The sequence below is a fragment of the Anarrhichthys ocellatus genome, unplaced genomic scaffold (genome assembly GCF_004355925.1).
Source record: "Anarrhichthys ocellatus isolate YVR2014 unplaced genomic scaffold, GSC_Weel_1.0 scaffold11, whole genome shotgun sequence".
NCBI classification, from domain to species: Eukaryota; Metazoa; Chordata; class Actinopteri; order Perciformes; family Anarhichadidae; genus Anarrhichthys; species Anarrhichthys ocellatus.
In genome coordinates, this window is record NW_022280041.1 from 1,107,903 (window position 1) to 1,131,347 (window position 23,445).

The 23,445-nt window shown below is 43.6% G+C and overlaps 2 protein-coding genes across 10 annotated transcripts in view; one reads left to right on the forward strand and one right to left on the reverse strand.

The window, feature by feature from the left end:
- The window catches only part of hdac8 (histone deacetylase 8), a 17,930-nt gene extending 13,700 nt beyond the window's left edge, over nt 1–4,230 (reverse strand). For all 3 annotated transcript variants that reach the window (XM_031851402.1, XM_031851401.1, XM_031851403.1), the window contains exons 1-9: nt 3,803–4,230; nt 3,437–3,489; nt 3,102–3,232; nt 2,277–2,418; nt 2,028–2,140; nt 1,537–1,614; nt 1,309–1,417; nt 1,026–1,198; nt 293–387 (exon numbers count right to left, since the gene is read on the reverse strand). In XM_031851402.1, the coding sequence (XP_031707262.1) occupies nt 293–387; nt 1,026–1,198; nt 1,309–1,417; nt 1,537–1,614; nt 2,028–2,140; nt 2,277–2,418; nt 3,102–3,232; nt 3,437–3,489; nt 3,803–3,922 (1,014 nt within the window). In that variant the 5' untranslated portion in view covers nt 3,923–4,230. The remainder of the gene's footprint in view (nt 1–292; nt 388–1,025; nt 1,199–1,308; nt 1,418–1,536; nt 1,615–2,027; nt 2,141–2,276; nt 2,419–3,101; nt 3,233–3,436; nt 3,490–3,802) is intronic.
- Nucleotides 4,231–4,857: 627 nt separating this feature from the next.
- phka1a (phosphorylase kinase, alpha 1a (muscle)) lies at nt 4,858–21,839 on the forward strand. 7 transcript variants are annotated; one of them, XM_031851221.1, is made up of 35 exons: nt 4,858–5,184; nt 7,171–7,329; nt 7,458–7,505; nt 7,679–7,847; nt 7,966–8,048; nt 8,134–8,214; nt 9,233–9,331; nt 9,415–9,561; nt 9,752–9,805; nt 11,089–11,211; nt 11,331–11,426; nt 11,513–11,620; nt 11,748–11,826; nt 11,898–12,032; nt 12,121–12,230; nt 12,457–12,601; nt 12,774–12,852; nt 13,309–13,466; nt 14,978–15,139; nt 15,223–15,317; nt 15,392–15,537; nt 15,723–15,876; nt 15,995–16,153; nt 16,240–16,369; nt 16,683–16,784; nt 16,885–17,000; nt 17,257–17,292; nt 17,549–17,584; nt 18,022–18,057; nt 18,400–18,429; nt 18,956–19,000; nt 19,186–19,347; nt 20,005–20,058; nt 20,273–20,473; nt 20,556–21,839. In XM_031851221.1, exons 1-35 carry the CDS (start codon nt 5,107–5,109, stop codon nt 20,727–20,729), a joined length of 3,789 nt encoding a protein of 1,262 aa, XP_031707081.1. In that variant the 5' UTR covers nt 4,858–5,106; the 3' UTR covers nt 20,730–21,839. The 7 variants fall into 7 exon arrangements, with proteins under 7 accessions (XP_031707081.1, XP_031707086.1, XP_031707083.1 ...); XM_031851226.1 differs by lacking the exon at nt 18,022–18,057 and having other exon boundaries at nt 13,309–13,376; XM_031851223.1 differs by lacking the exon at nt 18,022–18,057 and having other exon boundaries at nt 4,859–5,184.
- The last annotated feature ends 1,606 nt before the right edge of the window (nt 21,840–23,445 follow it).

Below are 23,445 nucleotides of genomic sequence, written 5' to 3' on the forward strand. Positions count from 1 at the left end.
CACACACACACACACACACACACACACACACACACACACACACACACACTCGGTCTGAGTCACCTGCAGACAAACTCCTTTATTGAGAAGCAGGCGGCCATCTTTGATTAGATGGAGTGACTCAGCAGACAGTGAACACAAGGGGGTGTGTTTGTGGGGTTTTTGGTGTGACAGTACAATGAATGAGCGCGTTTGTGTTCATGTGGGAATATGTGAATGTGCGTGATTGTGGCCATGAGAGAGACGGAGACAGAGAGACGGAGAGAGACAGACAGAGAGAGCGTGGTCGTACCTCGTGGTCCGGTATCTCAGAGGAGAGAGTCTTTCCGAGCACCGCCGCAGTCAGGTAGGTCCAACAACGAGCCGTGTTAGCCAGGTTATAACCTCCTGGTGAAGGAAGAGGAGAAACGGACAGGTATGAAGAGGAAACATCAGCATGTGGTCACATGAAGCATGTCTGGCAGACGCTGAGGAGATATAAACCCGTTGAAAGTGAGGCAAAAAAAAGTCTTAAATTCATCTGCGTGGACTCGTTTCATTTCAATTAACAGTCAATTAGAAGGATACATAAACAGGAAGTAAACATAATCTCTCTGTCTGTCTCTGTCTCTCTCTCTGAGAAGAAGTGAAGAGGATGGACTCGAGTGAAATCAAGAGAATGACAAGAACCAAGGAGGAGAGGAGGATATAGCTGAGAGAGAAAGTATGTAGGACAGAGAGGGAGGGAAAGAAAGGAAGAGAGGTGGGATTGTAGTTGAGTAAAATGGCTTCATTGTGTCGTATAAGTAGTAGCTATCATCTGGCTGAGGGGTCTGGAACAGAGCATGGTGTGTGTGTGTGTGTGTGTGTGTGTGAGAATCACTGAGATTCAAAGCAAACATAAACACACACACACACACACAAGGGATATATGACAGTATCCACCTTTCATAAGGAGTACCTTAATAGTACACGTACAGGGACACACAAACACACATGCTTCATACGCACCAACATGTGGACAGATAAACACACAACCAGCGTACCTCCTCCCAGCAGCAGTGTGGGTAGCTGCCACTCCAAGACATGCTGCAGACACTTGCCCACCCCCACCGGGGTCATGTTGAAGGAGCACATGGGGTCACCCGCCATGGTGTCGGCTCCCAGCTGCATGACCATCGCCTCCGGGTTGAACTGCGCTCGCACTTCCTGCATCACGCTGCACAACAAAAACGAGCCAGACGTAAACATATGGATGCAGGCTGGGGGCCAATCAGGAGCCTGAGGGCCCTCAGGAGAGTTACTCTGTCTCTGTGTGTGTGTGTGTGCCTTGTAAAGGTCTGGTAGTATCGGTCATCCTTGATGCCGTCCTCCAGCGGGACGTTGACGGCGTACCAGCGGCCTTTACCCAGCCCCGTGTCACACAGGTCACCCGTACCTGAACACACACACACACACACACACACACACACACACACACACAGGTCTTACTGTACACTGCCTCACAACGCAGGTTATCTTTTAAAGTATATATTTTAAACATCTGTAAGGACAGACCTGGGAAGAATCCAGGAGAGAACTTGTGGAGGGAGACGGTCATGACTTTGGACGTGAAGCTGAAGGCATCTTCCACACCTGAAGTGAGACGAGGAGAAAGAAAGAGCAACAAAATATATATATTTAGGTGCTTTATGATATATAATGATAATAACTTTATTTATATAGCACCTTTAAAAACAGAGTTGCTTTGACAGACAAAGCAGCAAAAGCAAGAAAATAAAAACAATAACAGAAAGCTCAGTGAGACAGTCGATACAAAATAAATAAAATAAATAAAATTTAGTAAAAAAAAATTTAGTAAAATCAAATAAAAATAAAAAACCCAAAAGTGACGATGATGTTTTTAAACCTGTGCACCTCCACTAACAAATGCTGGAGGGATCTATTTTAGGTTTTTCAGCCTGATAAACATCCCTCTGAAGACACCACAGATTGAGTTCTCTACTTGTTTGATCTTTTTTCTACTTGTTTGATCTTTCTGTTCGTACCATCTCCGTGATGCAGGTCCACGTCCACGTAGAGGACCCTCTCGTACTTCTCCCTCAGCTTGAGGATCCCCAACACGGCGTCGTTCACGTAACAGAAACCCGAAGCCTCGTCCCTGTGAGACGGACACAAATAAAACAGGTGTGCGTTTTTAAAAAAGCGTGACCTTTTACCTGGAGCGCCCCCCTCAGGCCCATCGGTGGAACTGACGAGGACGGCTGCAGGTGAGCGGGATCCGCAGGTGGGCTTACTTCTTGGCGTGGTGCCACCCCCCCGCCCAGTTGATGGCCACCTCACACTTCTGGTCCACCAGACACTGGGCTGCTGTCAGCGTAGCGCCCCCTACTGCTGCCGCATAGTCGTATATCCCCTCCACCACTGGACAGTCGTAACCTGGAGGGGGGGGGGGGGAGATAAATATCTGAAATAAATATATTTATCTGAGATTTAAGTGTTATTTCTGTACAGGCCGCAATTCTCAAGGCTCAATCATGTCCTCATAAAAGAGGTTAAATGAAACTGATGGGCTGTAAATAAAAGAAGAAAAAAAAAGGAGGAAGGAAAGGAGACAGAAGTGAGGGAGATGAATGGACTCGAGCGAAGGAAAAGAACAAAGTGTGACGTAACAATAGACTAAAGAGGTGAAGGAGAGCGACGGCAGAGAGAGAAAGCGTCTCAATCCAGGAAAAGGTGGAGCCGTTTGCTGATGAACCCGGGAGAGGAAGCGACGGCGGGACGAGTCGAGGACACGAAGAAGAGCACTGATGGATGAGGGGGGGGATGAAAGGAGGGAACGAGTCAAGGAAACGAAAACAAGGAGGGTTGAACTTGAGGATCGGTCTGAAGTTAGAAATGTAAACATTCGGAGAAGGACGTAGAGGCAGCTCATCCAAGAACAACAAACATGGAGGGATGTCTTTGAGGGTTCAGCTCAGATAAGGAGCTGTGCTCTCTGCTTGAATCTGGTGTTATAGTGCCCCCTGCTGTCGATAACATAGTACTGCACGAACACTTGTACCACTTTACTCCCTCCGTTTTAAATAACGCTGTAATGGTGAGGTCTTTGCTTTCCTCACCCAGGCCGTAGTCGACCGACTGCGGGTCGTCGTTGTCTCCGTCCTGGCTGATCTTGTGGAGATGCTCCAGGTAGGAGTCCGTGTGGAACTTGGCCATGTCCTCTATGGAGGCCACCTGAGGTTTAATGGTGCTGGAGAGACAATAAAACATACAGGTTTCTGCAAAAACCTATGCAACACTTCCCTCCAAAATAAGATGAATCTGCATCATTCAGCTGAACCAGAGCTTGAACTGTGCAAGCAGGAAGATATATTTGACATCTTCCCATGAATGTTTAGCTGTTTATCTCCAACGTAAATGAGTTTTAATCGTGGTGTCATCAGCCGTCACTCACCTCACGTGCTTCAGGAGTCCGTAGGCTTCTATCAGTGAGTGGACCATACTCGCCTGGAAGATAACAGGAAATGATAAACAACAATTACTACAAGTTCTGGACGATGACGACAACAACAAAGCAGAGCTCGTGAGCACAACGTTTGCTCGTGAGTATTAGTTTGTTGCACTTATTGTATTGGTTTGTTTCTGCACTGTACGTTGGCTCTGGTTTATACTCTCACACAACCGTTGCTCGTGAGGACAACGGTCGCTCGTGAGCACAACGGTTGACGGTTGCTCGCGAGTACAAACGGCTGCTCGCGAGCACAACGGTTGCTTGCGACGTGAATACAAAGGTTGCTCGTTAACGTTCGGTCCAACTCACCCGGTTTGGCACTTTGGATAAACTGTCGCAATGCTCGATGTACTCCGGGCTGTAGACATACGCGACCTTCCGGTTACTACCGCAGCTGTCGTCATCATCACGGTCTCCCCTGTGACTCATTTACGATGTATTAAAATATAAGTAATGTTTGAATGGAGAATGGAGCTAAAAACAAAATGTTAGAGTGAAGAGATTTCCGAGCGGCGTCTTCTTCTCAAGTGTGGTGTTACACCGTCAACATTCCCCCCGGTAAAGTCGGTTCACTGCCGGTGTTCACCTCAACTCGAGACGTTAACGAAACACAACAATGATAAAAATGTAATTTATAAAATGTTAAATACAATAAACTTCATAGTGTTTCGTCACTTCTTTAATTTAACGATTTTTGGGCACGAATACGACGGAGAGCTGCGTCCTAAACTGTCCTCCTAACGGTCACCAACATCGAATCCAACGTTCCGCGCGCGGACGTTTTCAAAGTGGAACGCACACAGCGCGAGGAGTATTCTGGGATTTCATGTAGTCTTTTCACTTCCCTTCTCAATAAGCAGCTAACAAGCTAACTTTTCAAAAGAGTTTGCATCAACGATTAGACAACAGATTTTGCTCAATAAATGTGTGATATTGTAAGATATATTTATTAAGATATGGATGTATAAAAAAACTATATTTTAATAAAATAAAAGAAATATACCTATAACTTATTTTTCGCTAGAGGGCGCCAAAAACAGCTGACTTGTACCAACCACATTTCATGCACTCAAGTGAGTGGGGGTACACTCATTCAAGGGTACAATAGTGTCAAGTTATTTAAAACGAGGATTACCTCTTCCGTTTAAGAAATTCAAAATAAAATATGTAATAACAGCTTAGCACGGAAATCCAATACTGCAGTGAGAGTAAAGTACAAAAAAGAAGATATGTATTTAAACTAACGTGTAACAGAAGTATTATTCTTAATACTGTGTCAGTACTCTGTCAGTAATGATATATTTATATTGTTTTATTTTTTATTTCTGACACGCCTTTATTCTGAAGGCCCCATCTCGTAACTTCCTGTATTGTTCCTGCTTCCTGTCAGCAGCTTTACGGCAGCTTCAGGTTACAACCCTCGCTGTGGGTCCTTCGCTCGTCACTGCTGCTGCCGCCGCCGTTGAGCAGCATTTATCGGGACATCCAGCCATGCAGCAACTTTTCTAGTCGATAAAATGACTTCACCGTCGAGGATTTAGCGAGTTTCAGTTGTTGAATACTTTAACCCCCCCCCCCTCTTAAAGTGCGCTCAGCCGTTGGACCTGTCAATCATGAGGAGCAGGAGCAACTCCGGCGTTAAGTTGGACAACTATGCCCGGATGGTGCACCAGACTATCCTGAGGCACCAAGTGAGTGTTTCACGTGTTCAATGTTCAATATTAAGAGTCATATCAAAGTAGTCTGGTGGGTGAGAACTCACTCTGATGTGCTCATGCAGGAGGTGAAGTCAGTGCACGTTACGCAATGCATCAGGTCTCATACACACACACACACACACACACACACTATATGCTCTATTGCACTTTACATTTTTAGTCTGGCCTTTAAATTGAGCTTTATTTATCTTTCTTAACATTTATTGTTTGTTACCTTTTTAAGTCTGTGTGTGTGTGTGTGTGTGTGTGTGTGTGTGTGTATTTTTATATATATATTGAGCTTTATTTTTATTTATTATTGGTTAACCTTTTAGTCTGGCTTTTATTTTAGCTTTATTTATTGTACTTTATATTTTTAATCTGGCCTTTAAAGTTAGCTTTATTTCTATATATATTTATTTATTGTTTGTTACCTTTGTAGTCTGGACTTTAAATTCAGCTTTATTAATTTAATTTAAATATTATTTATTGTATGTTACCTTTGTAGTCTGGACTTTAAATTCAGCTTTATTAATTTAATTTAAATATTATTTATTGTATGTTTCCTTTAATTTATTCTGGCTTTTAAATAAGCTTTATTTATTGACATTTTTTCTTATTTATTGTATCTCTTAAATCTGTCTTTTGGAGCTGTATCCATCACAAGGCCTTCTTCTGGTGTTTCCTCACCGTACATTGGGAATGGGGGGGGACTGTTATTGGGACAGTCCCACTAACCGTCCACATACTTTTAAATTATAATGGACAGAACATAAACCATAACAAACCTCATCTAAACATAACTCCAATAGGTTATCTAATCATGTCACGATCATCCTCGCCAAAATAATCGTGATAATCATGATAAATATGCTTTAACTGACACTAAAACATGATGGATTCTGCAGCTTTTTCATATTCACGATCATCCAGATTATGTAAATTAATTTAATTATTTATCCCAATCGAAATCCAACATCGTCCCATCCTTACACACATCCTTAGACTCCAAACTTGACTCTAAAATCTCTCAAATAGCCTTTTTAAGAAGTGATGACGGGTCTAAAAACAGTCCACATAACACCTAAAACTCACTTTGGTCCTCACAAAGATAGAAGTCTAACAGGACAACAAGCTGCAAAAACTAGATAGAATCTGAAGACTTAAGGAGAGAAAACATATTAAATGTATTATATTTAAATGGAATAGAGGCTGGTTTAGAGGGCGGGACTCTGACTACATCATTCAAACATCTGTTATTTCTTTAGTTGTGTAGAAACTACGATAAACGTCTCCATAGAAGAAGAAGAGGACAAACGTCGTGTGAGCTCACCTTTTGAATCTGACCCAAAATGGCTTCCAGCCAGTGTTCAGCTCACCGGATCGCTGCACTAATGACCGTAATGTGCTCACTGGGAGCTGAGGCTGCACAGTAAATCTATCCGTCTGTTCCTCTCCGCTCAATATATATACACAGATATATAAATATCTGTGTATATGTTTTGTTAAGGGACTCTACGTTTGCTCCTCTAAACACATGAATCATCACTTTCCCATGAAGAAGAAGAAGAGGTCCAACATGTCGACTCTCTCGTTGTTTGTGCAACGTTTCTGTGACATTTCTCTCCGTCAGTGATGAAACCGGACCTGATGGTGAAAGACGGCTTCAGTAAAACCTGAACATGGAGCAAAGAGCTGCAGCAGCAGCTACAGAGAGGAAACCAATGTGTATTATATGCAGTACACAAAGAACACATTCTACTCCAGTTCCTCATCAAACTGCATCGTTTCACATTTCCTCATCTGCATGTTCTTCTGTTATGAAAGTGTGTTGTCTGTCTTTACAGCAGGAAGCACCGGGGCTTATGGGTAATGTAGTTTTGGGATGCATTGCACTTTTTTATCGGTCGATTCTCTGACCTGAAGATATTAAACTTAACTAAATAACGACCAGTGACCCCCTCTGTATGTGTCCTACAGGACCCGGTCACCGGTCTTCTGCCGGGCAGCGCTGACCAGCCTCACTCGTGGGTCAGAGACAACGTCTACTGCGTCCTGTCTGTGTGGGCCCTCAGTCTGGCCTACAGGAAGAACGCCGACCGGGACGAGGACAAGGCCAAGGCCTACGAGCTGGAGCAGGTGTGTGTGTGTGTGTGTGTGTGTGTGTGTGTGTGTGTGTGTGTGTGAGAGAGTGTGTGAGAATATACTTTAGTCCAGAGTGTCTCTCTGCCTGAACTCTGTTCAACATTGTTGACCTGTTCCTCCAGAGCGTGGTGAAGCTGATGAGAGGAATCCTTCAGGGCATAATGAGGCAGGTGTGTGGTGTCACAGTAATACACACTTACACACGATTACATCATGTACTTTCTGTTGTTGCTCTTAAAAACCTCTTTTTGATGCACATCTCTACATCTGTTACCTGTCTCTCTGGACGGAGGTGTGAGCAGCTCATGCAGCTGTTGAAGCCTCACCTGTCATTCTGTTGCAGCTGGATAAGGTGGAGAAGTTTAAATACAGCCGGAGTACCTCAGACTCGCTCCACGCCAAGTACAACACCAGGACCTGTGCTCCGGTGGTCGGAGACGACGAGTGGGGTCACCTGCAGGTGGACGCCACCTCGCTCTTCCTGCTCTTCCTCGCTCAGATGACGGCATCCGGTAAATATACACAAGAGACACGTTTCTGCAGTATGAGGGAGCACTGCAGGTACTTTTGGGGGGGAAAGCAGCTCATCCTGAGTACATTTCTGTGCACGTGTGTGTGTGTGTGTGTCAGGTCTCCACATCGTCTACACACAGGATGAAGTGGACGTTGTTCAGAACCTGATGTTCTACATTGAGGCGGCTTACAAAGTGGCCGTACGTTCACTTCCTGCGTCCATTTTCAATAATCGCCGACTCATCTGTTCTGTAACCATTAACGTCTGTTTCTGGTTCCTCACAGGATTATGGGATGTGGGAGAGAGGGGACAAGACCAACCAGGGCATCACTGAGATCAACGCCAGCTCTATAGGCATGGCAAAGGTCAACACACACACACACACACACACACACAGCTGCTGCGGTGCGGCCTTTAGGCTGACCTTTAGATGGACCTTTAGAAGGACTTAGTCTTGGTGCTGCTGAACCTTCAGTTGGAATCTCTCTCAAAGAGCCATTTTTAAGCTAAATGTTTTTAATATTATGAAATATTAAAAACATATAAGTCATCATAATAAATATGAGATTCTTGTGATGAAGTTCTCACATAACAGGACGCTCACTCCTCGTCCTCGGCCCGCAGTGGAGAGGAGGTATCAGGTTCTCCTGACTCAGAAATAACACAGTACTCCAAGTACACACACACACACACACACACACTCACACACACTCACACACAATTTAGTTTCAGACTTGGGAAAGAGGCCCCTCTGCAGGACATGCTCCAGTAGTTGCATGTAGATATTAGTATTTATAAAAGCCAAACAGTGTGATTGTATTATGTTTTATACTTCATATACTGTGTTGTAATCAACAGTATGTGTACCGAAGTACGTATTTAGATATTGTACTTCAAAAGAAGCAATACTACGGTGTAGAAATAATTTGTGGTGTATTTTTCAAGTATCTACATTCAAACACGTACTCAATTAAAAGTACAAAAGTATTAGCATAGGAATATACTCACAGTACTTAAAAGTAAAAGTACTTGTTGTGCAGCATGGCTAATTTTCAGAATCATATAAAATATATTATTGTATTATAATTATTGATCGATTAATGTGTTAATCACTTTATTGTTGAAGATGGTAAAGGTGGAGCTTATTATTTTATAATGATATTTTATAATTTATTAGTTGATTTATAATTTTATTAATTTAAATCTGACAAGTAACTAATCAAATACATGTAAATGAGTAAAAAATAGTGTTTCCAGTATAAAGTAGCACCAAATGAAACTACTAAAGTAAAGAAGAAGTACCTCAACATTGTACATAAGTAAAGTACTCGAGTAGACGTACTGCTGTAGTCATTGAGAGTCACATGACTGTACGTCCTCCAGGCGGCTCTGGAGGCTCTGGACGACCTGAACCTGTTCGGAGCCAAAGGAGGACCTGGATCTGTGGTCCACGCGCTGGCTGACGACATCCAGCACTGCCAGGTACACACACACACACACACTCGCACTCACACTCACTCTGTCGTAAAGCAGCTTATGACTGTGGTCTATCCTCCCCTCACCAGTCCATCCTGACGTCCATGTTACCCAGAGCCTCCATGTCTAAGGAGGTGGATGCCGGAGTGCTGGCCATCATCTCGTACCCGGCCTTCGCCGTGGACGACATCAGCATCGTCAACGCGACCAAGGAGGAGATCATCTCCAAGCTGCAGGTGCAGAGCGGCGCATTGTTGTTGTGTTCTTTAAAAGAGGAGCTCGGCCTTTACATATAGGAAAAGAACCAAAAGTGTGTTTCTAACCGATGCTGCCACGCTTCGTACCTCATGTATTTCTACGCTTAAGGAATCAAACACGCACCGTTTGGATGTTTCCTCGCTGACTTCCTGTCTCCTCTCTCTTCAGGGGCGATACGGCTGCTGCAGGTTTCTCAGAGATGGACACAAAACACCCAAAGAGGTAAACCGGCCGTGAAAGTAGATCTATATATATATATATATATATATATATATATATATATATATATATATAGAAATACTGGAGATCTGCACCTTTTTTGTTTTGGTCATTAAGAGCAGAAGATGCTGAGTAAATAGACAGATGTTTGTGGACTTTGAGGAGGTCGTTACGACTTCCGTTCTGACTATTGATGAGCTAAACTCTCCTCTCTTCTTCAGCTACATTAAGCAGACGGCTAAATGAATCTCTGCTCACTGAGTGCAGCTGCTCTGTATGTCACGGTCAGCGTTTCTCAGCTCTTACGTAACGGTGACTCAGCAGGACAGTTTGGTTGAATGGACCGGAACAAAAAGAGCTTCACTGCTTCTCTCTTAGAGGAGAAAATAGGTTTATTATTTCAAAGTCAGAGTTCATGTTCCTCTTGAGCAATAAAGCCCTGGACCTATTTCCATTATTGTGGTGTTTTCACAGTCCACCATCTATTCATGAAGACAGAGACAGGCATTAAAGGGCCACTCGGCTGTTATTCAACCCTGTTTTTTCCACGTTTTTTGTGTCTTAAGTGACGAATGCATCCAGTGCAGTAATTGATGGAGAACGCTGCAGACGGCTGCCGCTAATGCGCTCAATGTGCGTCCACTAAAATAGCTCAGTGTTATTCTAAGCGTCCGACATCATGTTGGAAGGATCCCACCGAGGCGCAGAACGTCCTTCTTGACCTTTCACTCGATCCGTCTGTTTGGTTTTGTGTGTCTCTATCAGAGAAGTCTCGCTCTGTAATCGAGCGTCGCCTCCATCTGCTTTCTGTCCTCCACCGGCTCTCCTCTCTCCGGCTCTTAACTCGCGTTTTCTTTCCACCGTTGTGTCACATGACACAAGAACAGACTCGGACTGTAATAACAATCTGAGCCTGTAAGCGGCAAAAAGAAGCACTTTTAGTGGACGTACAAAGATGGTGAGGAGTTGTTTATTGGCCGCCATCTGCCATCAATCCTGGACACATTTAAAACAACAACACAAAAAAATATGCGGAAACAGGGTCCAACAAATACAGAAGTTCCCCTTTAAATGCCCGACTTTGACTGATCAAACAGTCCTTTTTTGGGGAAGGTTAAAAAGCTTATTAATGCCCCAAAAGTGTACTTTATGCTTTGCGTCGTGACACTTTTTGGGGGATTATTGGGGAAATAGTCTTAAAGGGTCCAAACTTTACCTCCGTCTTTGCTCAGTAATACCTGTGCAGCAGATCAGCTGTCTAATGACACACTGATGTCATTTCCCAGGATCCAAACCGCCTGTACTACGAGTCTGCGGAGCTGAAGCTGTTTGAAAACATCGAGTGCGAGTGGCCTCTGTTCTGGACCTACCTCATACTGGACGGCATCTTCATCAACAGCCCCGAGCAGGTAACCCTCACCCGTACCGCCTCTTTTCTTTGTGACAGCCTCCCTGGATGTGAAATGTGTGATTTCTATATATCTATATATATATATATATATATATATATCTTGTGTTTGTGGTCCAGGTGCAGGAGTACCAGGAGGCTCTGGAGGGCATCCTGATCAAACAGAAAGACGGGATTCGGCTGCTGCCGGAGCTCTACAGCGTCCCCCCAGACAAGGTGAGGCCTTTGAGGGAAGCTGACATTCTCTATTGCACCTGCTATGATTCAACATTGTCTGTTTGTTTATTGGCTCGTGCTAACAGGTGGAGGAGGAGTACCTGAACCCCCACTCTGTGGAGAGGATCCCGCTGGGCAAATGTCCTCTGAAATGGGGACAGTCTCTGTACATCCTGGGGAACCTTCTGTCCGAGGTGAGCCGCAAAGAAACAAATCCTGCCACCGATTACCACCGACACATTATTAGTTTTTTATCTTGTTAATTCTGTAGTTGTGGATTCTGTGACCTTTTTAAAGCTTTTTTTCTCCATCATTTTTAAGGGATTTCTCGCCCCCGGAGAGATCGACCCTCTGAACCGACGTTTCTCCACCATCCCCAAGCCGGACGTGGTGGTACAGGGTGAGTTCACGAGACACCTGACCAGGTTTCGGTCCCAGATCAGCGTCCAAACCTTCTCTTTCCTCTCGTAGTGTCAGTTCTTGCAGAGACGGAGGAGATTAAAGAGCTGCTGCTGAAGAACGGCATCGATGTGGAGACCGTCGCCGACATCCACCCGATCCACGTGCAGCCCTCCAGAGTGCTCAGCCACATCTACGCCAGACTCGGTACAACCTCACCGGACGCGCTTCCATCTGTCTTTACCTTTCCGGCATTAACCCGACTTCATTCACTCGCTCTGTTTTCCTGTGGCAGGCCGTAACCCGAGGCTGGGTCTGACGGGACGGCCCTACAGGAGAATCGGAGTGCTGGGAACCTCCAAGTTCTACACCATCAGAAACACCATCTTCTCATTCACCCCTCAGGTCAGCGAGGAAACCATCATTCAGCCGCTCAAACCACGGCCGCTAGTTACCGTCAAGTTACATTCAAACGTTATAAGAACGTCCTCCAGCTCTGCTTACACGTGTTTGCCAACTTGGAAACATCACAAAGAGAACAAATACTGAAGCTTCACGAGTCACGAAACATCATCCAGGTGAAACATTGTTTAAATCCCCCCCCCATGTTTCTCCCCTAACATCCCTCCAGTTCATCGACCATCAGCAGTTCTACTTGGCTCTGGACAACAAAATGATCGTGGAGATGTTGAGGACGGAGATCGCCTACCTCGCCTCCAGATGGAGGATGACCGGGAGACCCACCGTCACGTTCCCCATTTCTCAGACGATGCTGAGTCAGTACACACACACACACACACACACACACACACTTTGCATGTCCACTAAGAGGAGGACAGAGTAGCCTGCCTGCTTCATTTAGAATGGGAACTCTTCATTTATACGAAAATCACAACTGTTTTGTTGGTGCTTTGCAGAGTGAAAGTGTTCCTCGTGTTGTGTTTTCAGCTGAAGACCACACAGACCTGGACCCGGCCGTGTTGGCCACACTGAGGAAGCTGCACGACGGATATTATGGAGGAGCACGGTGAGCTTTACTGAGACGCAGATGGGGTTTTGTCTCGTGTGTCGCTGCTGCTGAGAGTTCAGTGGTTTTAATAACAGGAAGAGGACATTAACACACACAATCTACACGCTCAATTTAAGGTTTTTAGATTAAATGTCAGGATTTTAAGGCCAAAAATATGCAATTCAATCTAAATTTTCCGACCAGAATTACTGTTTATCCAGAAAGTCTGATTTGTAAGAAGATCAGTGAGTAAAAATACCCTTTCATTTCACAATATTCAAGTTTTTTGAGTTTGTGGAGCATCATTGACATTTGTTCTATTCCGTCTTTCTTCTCTTTCAACGTTCTAAAACTATGTCAAGAAATCAACATGTTGAAATGTTTTTCTATTTTGTCTGTTTTACCTCCGTATTGCAAATTTTCAGGCTTTTATTGTTTTTTTGGGGGTTTGTTGTTTTTGTGTTTCCTCTCCAGGATCCAGACGGGGAAGCTGTCGGAGTTCTTGACCACTTCCTGTTTCGCTAACCTGAGCTTCCTGGACGGTAAGGGTTCTGGCAGCATGAGCCGCCACGACGAAGAGTATGATGAGGGTGACGGCGATGGATACGTGCATGAGTTACGTTATGATGATGGTAAGAAAACAACAACAACAACAGATGGATGGATGGGGAGGAACGGTGACACCAGCGATGGAAGATAAGTCTTTATACGACTGTTACACGGCCTGCTGGTTTGTTTCCCATCGTTGGTTTGACTCTTCCTCGTGGTATGTACTCCTAAAATACATACACGACGTCAACTGTAGAAGTACGGACAGGCAGAGTAGTTGTGCTTTGCCTGTACGTTCTGGTAACACCATGATTAACCCACAAATACACTCAAAACTAACATCGTATTTGAGACTGATCTAACTCAGCTAACCTCTTATTTTGAAAATCCAAAAAAATAATACATCTTTAAATACTTACTACCTGAAACATGACGTTAAATAAAGTACTCGGCTCTCCTTAGTCTCCAGTTCCTTCATCACTGACTGTCCCCATCCTCTCTGCTGTGACGCTCGTCTGTTTCTAAAACGTTTCTCAACCTTTGACGTGCGGACCCCTCGGCGGCCTCGTTGGCTAGAAATAATCTCCGTCTGCAGGCGTCACGGCTTCACAAGGTCGAGAAACGATGCTTTGCTCATCTGGACTTTTAAAACTTTAAAGCTGATCTTAAGTGTTCAGATTACAATGTTCTGTATCAATAAGAACATTAACAGTTCTGCGTGTTTCTGCACGTCCGGCATCATTTAACAAACACGCATGTGTTCATCTGTCTTGTCTCACAGCTGCTGTCCGTCAGTGAATGCAACGCCTTCTGCAGATGATGCTCGTGTAACATCTCGCAGGCGTTTTGATTGTGAACGATCAATCTGAGTGTGTGTTGCCATGCAGATAATGTTGTTTTTTAATTATGCACTACTGCTGCTGCCACCCCAAACCACTAAAAACTGTCTTTATAACAGTTTTAACTGTAAGATTTTAACGGGCTTCTAAACAATTCAGTATGTATGGCTGAATACCAGGAAGTATGCATGAAGAAATAGGTTTTTTGGGGGATTTGGGTGAAGAAACCTTTTTAAAAAAAAATGTATGTTACTTGTTAAAACATGTTATGAAAGTAGAACTCGGCGAGCGCAGAACTCCACTACAGCTGTTTCCATTAATTCATATTTATTTTATTTTATTGTTTTATTTAATTTGTATTTTTAGTAATTTTTTATTTATATTTTTATTTTATATATATATATATATATATATATATATATTTTTTTTTTTTTTACGTTTTAATTTTATTATATTTGTATTATATTTCTTATTATTTATATAAGTTTGATGAGAATCAGGTCAGTAGTTTTCCTGAAATCTTGTTGACAAACAGAAACAAATCAAACCAAAAACACGAGGCAATAATAGCATCACTTATAATAACTTTAGATATTTAAATTATATTAATAACTCAGATGGTTTAGTCTAAATGCTGTGGACACTAAATTAAGGTGAGTTGAATCTTTTCTCACTGACTCGTTGTTTCTCTATTTATCTCCATCTTCCCTTCTTTTATTCCCCCCCCATCATCTCTCTTTTGTCCTCCTCTCCAGAGGCTGACGACCTCGCTCAGTACCTGGACCACCTGTTGGCTCACGCTGCCCCCAAGAAGCCCAAACAGCAGGCGGGGGGTCTGGGGAGGTTCAAGGCTCTGGCCACCAAAACCAAGGAGATGGTGTCTCTGATGAACAAGGCACAGCACCTCGACGTGCAGAGTGAGCGGATCCGCCATCGAAACGACACCGAGCACCAAATATCCACGCGGCACTTCAGCTTCACTCTGTTTCCTTTTGTCCAGACGTCAACATGTACCTGCCCAACAAGCTGTTCCGCTCCCCTCAGCCCTCTCTCAACCTGAACCTCCCAGACTCCTCAGCACCGCAGGAAGCTCGGGTGTGTTGTCATCTCCTTTTGTTTAATTTATTCTCCACCACCACAGCTTTAACTTTCCTTCCTTTGTCCTCCAGGCTCCGGAGATGACGGTCACGCCAGAGAGCGGCGTCCCCAGAGAGGCCAGCGGCGGCGTCGACTACGAGGCTTTGGTCCAGCTGCTGAAGCACACGCAGAGCCTGCAGGACCAGGCTGATATCCTCTACATCCTCTTCAAAGACAAGTGAGGCGCACCGCTTTCTCCATAAATACAATGAAACTTAGTCAGTATATCCTTGTTATCAATTTAGACGACGTATTTGTGCTTCACCATATCTCAAGATACGATTCCGTCACGATGCGACTCCATTAAAGACGATGAATGATGATATTGACTGATCTCTACGTCTGTACGTCTTCTTCTCTCAGAGGCATGGACTGGGACACTCACCTGCACGGCAAAAGCTCCACGGTGAGATCTCTGCTGTCCGACCTTTACGAGAAGGCCGGTGAGCTCAAACACTGGAGCCTCATCAGGATGATCTCCGGCATGCTGAAGAAGAAGGTGGAGGAGCTGGACTCGGTACGACGCACACACACACACACACACACAGCTTTAAATAAGACCGGGTGACATTCGTACAGTTCATGCGCTCTCTCTCCTCTCGTCTCTCTCCTGATTGGTTGCGATCCGACCGTAGGCCTGCTCTGATTTGCTGGCTCATCAGAAGCACCTGACGGTGGGTCTGCCCCCCGAGCCCCGAGAGAAAACCATCAGCGCCCCCATCCCTCCAGACCAGCTGGCGGCTCTCATCGACGAGGCCAGCGACAACAACATCAGCGTGGCCATACTCACTCAGGTGGGTCTCATCCTCCACCATCACCTGGGGGGGGGGGGTTGGTCCTCCTGTCTCCCTCTCTAACCCCTCCCCCCTCCCTCCTGCAGGAGATCATGGTGTACCTGGCTATGAGCATCAGGACTCAGCCCAGCCTGTTCAGCGAAATGTTCAGGCTCCGGATCGGTCTCATCATCCAGGTCATGGCCACCGAGCTGGCCCAGTCACTCAACTGCTCAGGTGAGAGACGATGAAGAGGAAGAAGGTGATGTTTGGTCCGTCAAATGTCAGCGAATTCCCAAAATCCCTGTTTTTAACCTCTTGTTTACAGTCCAGAACCCCAAAAATATGAAGTTTACCGCTAGCAGAGTATGAAAACACACATTTATGAAGCTGGAACCTTGATCTCTTCTTTTGTTTTTGCCGTGTGTGTGTGTGTGTGTGTGTGTGTGTGTGTGTGTGTGTGTGTGTGTGTGTGTGTGTGTGTGTGTGTGTGTGTGTGTGTGTGTGTGTGTGTGTGTGTGTGTGTGTGTATGGTGTGTATGGTGTGTAGGAGAGGAGGCTACAGAGAGTCTGATGAGTCTCGGTCCCTCCGAGCTGAAGAATCTCCTCCATCACATCCTCAGCGGGAAAGAGTTTGGCGTGCAGCGCAGCGGTCAGTCCTCCAATCATGAAACCCCTTCATCGCACACACAGCCAATCGGATGCTTTTGTTGCCGTTACTGTAAGCCCCTCCCTTTCCTCTGTCTCCACAGTCAGAGGGCTGGATGCCGGCGTCAGTCCTGCCATCTCCATCCATCACCTGGGGAACGTGGGCGCCACCAAGAGCGAGAGAGCCGGCATCAGCAAACTGAAGAGCGACATGAAGATGGTACAAACACTCACCGGAGGAGAGAGTGGAAGCCACTGATTAAACACAGTATAGTTCTATTTATAACACACATTCTACACATTAGTATCGTGATATTACCTCATGTGTTGTGGGAGTTTTTTTGACTTGTATGTGTACTGATCTCCAAAGTGCTGACGGCATCAAACGTGTGATGACGGTGAAGGAAGATGGAGGATCTTATTTTGAAAATATCGTGTATTTTTTGGGGGACAAACGGACTTTTGTCTTTTCACAGCTGGAACACAGGTTGTCTGTGACGGATCCCAGTAAGGTGATGATGATGATGATGATGAGGTGGTAATTCACCTGGTTGATGCTGATGAAGGGAAATAATTGTGGCTCTGCATCGGAGGAGAATCGTGGAAATAATTCAGAATAACTGATAATTTGAGACGGTTTCGATGGCAAAAGAAATCACGAGGTGGAAATGAATGAATGAATAGTTGAGATTGGGCTTTGGTTTTAAATAAATCACTGGAGCAGCTTCGTGGCTGTGATTTATTTACATCTTGGTTTCTGTGTTGCAGGCGGAGCACAGGTTGTCCTTGACGGATCCATTTAAGGTGATGAAGGAATATTAACTATCGCAGTAGAACATCTATTTCCTCTTCTATTCTTTTTTACTGTAAAGACATCGGTTATTAATAGATTATGTTAAATTAAGTAGAATACTAAACTATGCTGGAGGTGCTAATTCACCTTCACCAATGAGATCTTTCCTCCATCGCTGGTCTGTCGGTGACAAATGAAATGTGTCCCAGAGCTTTCTGCTGCGTCACACTGCCTTCATCATCAGGAGGAGGATGCTCAAACTCTGATGCACGTCTGGTCCAAAACAATCTCAAGTCAAGTGCTGTTTCTCAATTTAGAGACTTCTGTTACTTCCTGGTGTAGGGAGTGAATTTTCACAAGAGTTGTCTGAAAGCAAAGGGTTAGGGTTAAGACTTTGCAGCTGGTTGTCAACAAATAGTCCCGTTTCATTGTGTTTGCTCTGTTGCAGATGGACCGCAGGGTGTCTTTGACTGACTCAGTGAAGGTGATGATGAAATTCATAGATAAGAGAGGCTGTAAGAAGCGAATTGCGGAAAATTTAATTCAAAGAAGTAATGACAATTAATTTGTACGTGTATGTCCGGTTGTCTTTGATCAATGATGATGATGATGGTGATGGTGATTATGCCGCTAGTTGAAAATGTTTGGACTTGTTGAATTGGTAATTGTCCCTGAAATAACGGATCCTTGACTGCGATACTTAAGAGTAATTGGTGTATTTGTACATACTTACAGATAATGTACGAGGAGCAATACTGTACTTTGTTTTTGCGGTATGAACAGGTTTGTATGAAGTTTTTAATGCAGAGTGGATCTTATGTTTCAGCTCGACCAGTCACTGACCTCCACTCGCAAGGTGACGGTGATACCGACATTTAAACATGTTTCTGGGTGTTAATTCATCTGAAGTAATTAACGTGAACATCGACGTATGAGCCTCTAACACTCTGTGTGGCTGCTGACTTTCAGTGGAGCGGGGCTGCAAATATCTGTTGTTGATGATTATTCATTGTTCATAGAGCTGCAACTAATGGTTGTTTTCATTATCAATCTGCTGTTTCTTTTAATCTTCATTAATTGAAAATGTCACCGGGGTTGATTCCAAAATGTATTTAAAATATATTAATATTATTATATGTTAAATTGCTGTTACATAATGATAAGATTTGGTTTAAGTTTCATCAGTTTTTGTTTCTAACCTCATTGCTATTATTCCCCATCCTGATATCCATGCATGCAGTGACTCTAATGTAAGAAGCCAGACTCCTCTGGCTCTGCGGTTGTTTTGTTTTTTATCCACCTGCCCGGCTTCCTGTTTATTCATTTTGTGCCTCTTTTTTCTATTTCTCTCCTTCTTTTTTTGCTCTTTTTCTGCCTCTCAGGGCGTTAGATCGCAGTCGCTGGACATAGAAACCTTTGAATCTGGGGTAAAGATTTGCTTATTAAATTTGAGTTGTGTAGGCTAAATCTGCTGCAGTTCAATACAAGCCAATAACTTCATCATTGAGGTCAGATATGGAGTCTGCTTGTTTCATGTGAAAGAGGAAAAGGACACTGTTCTTCCACAAAAACAACGTTTTTTGATATTTTTCTTGTTTTTTCGCCAATTTAGAGGTACAGGCTGCAGTCCATAGAATCTCTGGACATTCCGGAATACTTGCCGGTCGCAAAGGATACCAGACAGGGCCAATGGCTGCGCAGGAGGCGTCTGGACGGAGCGTTGAACCGGGTCCCTGTTGGCTTCTACCAGAAAGTCTGGAGGATCCTGCAGAAGGTTCACACTAAACTGCTGTTACACATTGAGTCTCCGCGTTTGTAGAGCATGTACAAAGGTCTAGAAAAGTCAGAAAATTGCCAAATAGTAGTAATTTTAGCATTTATGTTGAAACAAAAACAACAAAAGACATTAAAGAGAACAATGTACTGCTGTGAAAGGTGGCAGCAGCAAAACATATTTTAGACAACAAATAAAACTCTTTCAGTCCCAAAGTGTTTTTACAAAAGACACATTTGTGTTTTTCCTAAACCTAAACTGGTTTTGTTGCGTGAACCTAACGTTCATTTTGTTGCCTAAAACTAGCTATACATAGTTATTTTGAGCCCAACCGTGATGTTTTTTGCTTCAACCTAACGTCGGTGGTTTTGTTGCTTCAACCCAACGTCGGTGGTTTTGTTGCTTCAACCCAACGTCGGTGGTTTTGTTGCTTCAACCCAACGTCGGTGGTTTTGTTGCTTCAACCTAACGTCGGTGGTTTTGTTGCTTCAACCTAACGTCGGTGGTTTTGTTGCTTCAACCTAACGTCGGTGGTTTTGTTGTTTAAACCAAATTTTCGATTTGGAGTGTAATGTCGTCCTAAAAATAATTTGTGCCGAGCAACACGCAAAAAAATAGACAGTTAGTACATAAAGTAATGACCACATTGTTTTCCAGTGCCACGGTTTGTCCATAGAAGGGTTCGTCCTTCCTTCATCAACTACCAGAGAGGTAAGAGATCCACTTGCTTATTGTCCAATGTCAGTATTTTGATGTCTTAATTTTTGGGTAGTAAACGAGCAGTTCACAGTCAAAGCAGATCAGTTTACAAAAGTTGAATGTGTAGATACACAAATTTAAATCAGTACTGACACAGTGTGTGTTCAGCCAAATGAAAGATGTCAGACATCGTCTCGTCTTTATCCGTCTGAATTCCCCGCTCCAGATGACACCAAGAGAGATCAAATTCTCCGTCCACGTGGAGACGGTCCTGAACCGCGTCCCTCAGCCCGAGTACCGACAGCTGCTGGTGGAGGCCATCCTGGTGCTCACCATGCTGGCCGACGTGGACATCCCGAGCATCGGCTCCATCATCCACGTGGAGAAGATCGTCCATCTGGCCAACGACATGTTCCACAAGGATCAGGTGAGCAGGACGTCCAAAGACACAAATCCAAGGGTTTTGTAGTTTAGTGATGAAGTGAGTAAGGTGGGATTTACTCCTCCAGAGGGACCTGGGAGCAGAGGAGCACATCCTGGAGCGGGACCCGTCCACGGGAGTGTGCAGGCTGCTGTACGACAGCGCCCCCAGTGGCCGCTTCGGGAGCATGACCTACCTGACCAAGGCCGTGGCGGTGTACGTGCAGGACTTCCTGCCCAGCGGGTCGTGCGCGGTGCAGTGAGACGTCGACCCCGTGACACCAGAGAGAGGGGTGAAACCACTCGGTAGTAAAGATCAAGTTAAAATAACCACTGCAGGCGCTGTAGCATTAATGCACTTCTGGTTCTCTAGTTATGGACAGATTATGAGACAATGGACCCAGACGTAAAGGGCCCCGTCTTTTCCGTCGTTTTGCAGCACTTTGTAGAGGTTTTCCGTCTCTTTTTGGCTGTTTTGCATCTCTTGGTGATAGAATTCTGTCTCCGCATCTCTTTTTGGTAATTTTTTGCAAATTTAACATTTAGTTTTATAAAATCTAAATAATTCTCATTGCCTCGCATAAAACATGTCACTTTACCTCCAGTCCTACATGCTGTACGATGTATAAAATAATGAAGAATATTACATAATAATAATCTATTGACTATTTATTTTACAGCTCTAAAATGATAATCAAAGGAAGCTAAAAAAGATGTGTTAAAGAGGACGCAGGTCTATTTGGGAGATTTCTTGAATCCCTTAACTGTGTGTGTGTGTGTGTGTGTGTGTGTGCGTGCGTGTGTGTGTGTGCGTGTGTGTGTGTGTGTGTGTGTGTTGTGTGAGCGAGAGAAACTAAATTTGTTGATATATTAGAACCAACTTATTTTTTCACGCATAAAGAACTTCTATTGTAGAAATTAAAGCGTTTTCAGCTTAAAGTTATCTTTGTGATGAAATAAGGGAAATGCCTAAATTTACTGCTTTCATTGGCTAAACTGCAACTTTTGAGTTGTTTTTTTTTTTTAGTTTAATTGCAGTAAAACTTAAAGCCATTTACTCATATTTTACAATTTATTGACCTTTAACTATTTAATACACAAAGGTTTGAAGGATTCAGTGTCTGGTTCACTGTGAGAAATGTCCGTTTGCTTAAATGTACAATAACCAGACTGATCAATCATTGTGAGACTCCATGTGAACTACAAACCATCATGGCTGAACGAGTGAGTCACGTCTCTACGTGGTAATAAACTGTGAAAAGAAAGGAAGCGTTCATTTCTCTGTCACTAGACACCAGAATCCACTGAACAACTGTTGGATGTTTTTCTTGTTTTTGAGATTCATTCTGTAATAAAACTTAGAAGAACAAGTCGTTTCTGAGCAATTCTTTTATCAAGTCATAATGTAAAGGTACAATATGTAACTTTTTCGCATTGAAATGTATAAAAACGTCATTTGTTGTCCCAAATGTTTCCAACAATTTTCATCTATAATTTCACTTTTTTAGTTGCCTGACAATGACGCGTTTCTCTGCTAAAAACTCTCACAAATTGATTTTTAAGCCACATTTTTACGATGCACTTTTTAGTTGTTGTTGGTTTTTAAATATATATTTTAACCATGAAGTTATTTGGTCATCGGACGTCAGGACCTTAAATTATCAGCTCGGCTCTCTGCCCCTCCGGGACGTCCCGCGTCCTCCAAAACACACGTTAACGTGAAACTGCTTTGTTCAGTGTTTTTATCGGTTTGAATCACAGAGTCCGTTAGTTTTGGAGAAGAGGAGAACTGTGGGTAACCCGGCTCCCGCTAAAAACCTCCTGAACGATGAACACCGAAGGAATCCTAACCGGGAGAAAATTACATATTGTGCATTTAAGTTTCACCTACTTACTCGCTTTTTCCGGAGCTTTCAGCTGTATCGCACGGTCTTCATCAGCTGATGGGAGTTTTTCATGGAGATGGATCTGCTTACACGATCTCGACACTTTCAAGACTTCTCGACTTTAAAGAGTGAAATGGTTGAAAGCTCCAGAACAAAAGCAAGTAAGTGGGCTTTGAGTTTGGACAGTTATTGTTTGCTAGGACTTTTAGAGAGCATCTTAGATGCAGTAGTTTGCTCATTTGACAACAAAAAAGTACTGTGGATGTTTTTTAAAACTCCCTCAGAATGCAAAATATCAATATTACATTATCAAATGTCCCTTTCTCTGAACTGAAGCTTTCATTCAGTGAGGTCAGAACTGCACAATGACGACTGTGTGAAAGCTGAAATGTTTTGTTTGCAGATGTGTTGCGGCCTCCAGCAGGTGGCGCTACATGTGCACAGATCTAGCTCTTACTCTCACGTCATTATGACTTCATGGGTCAGGGCCATCCTCAAAATCTTATCTGCTGTACGGAGAGATATTACAACAACCTCAGCACAGTCAGAGACAGATAAACTTTGACCAGAGTATTTCTGCTTTTATTTTATAGCACAATGTGGAGTAGTGACTGTAAATGAAGGGACAACGTGCGTGAACAGTGTTTTGTACATCAAGCATTCAGAAGGTGAAGAAATGAAATGCCACTTTACACAAGCAACAACAGAAGGAAGACATATCAAGGCTTCATAGAAATTCAGAGCAACTTTCCAAAACATCTTTTTAATATATATCAGATATCATCACACTTTTCTTCAGCCTGTCAAAAACGATCAGTGGAAAAGAGAAATATCTGCAAAATTAGAAAATGCATGAAATCTGTAACACTGTAGATGTTCCTGCTGTGGGACTAATAAAGCTTCATAAAGTGTCTTCTAGATATGACAAAGTAAAAATAACCAGCTAGCTTTAAAAAACAAAAAACAGAGGGCAGCTGTGTGTTTGTTGTCTTGTGAAAAAACTTTTCAACTTGAGTCTCCAAAGCAAAGTTGAAAACAGAAGGAATGTTGCAGCTAAAGCCCAAAACTGAGTATCGATGCTCTATTATTGCCT

What these genes read in the sequence shown, in the direction of transcription:
- phka1a (XM_031851221.1), top strand. Translation starts at nt 5,107, where the DNA reads ATGAGGAGCAGGAGCAACTCCGGCGTTAAGTTGGACAACTATGCCCGG. An exon ending in ACAGCGTCCCCCCAGACAAG is followed by an intron (nt 11,427 to 11,512) that starts GTGAGGCCTTTG and finishes TCGTGCTAACAG; the next exon opens with GTGGAGGAGGAGTACCTGAA. An exon ending in TGAAGAGCGACATGAAGATG is followed by an intron (nt 17,001 to 17,256) that starts GTACAAACACTC and finishes GTCTTTTCACAG; the next exon opens with CTGGAACACAGGTTGTCTGT.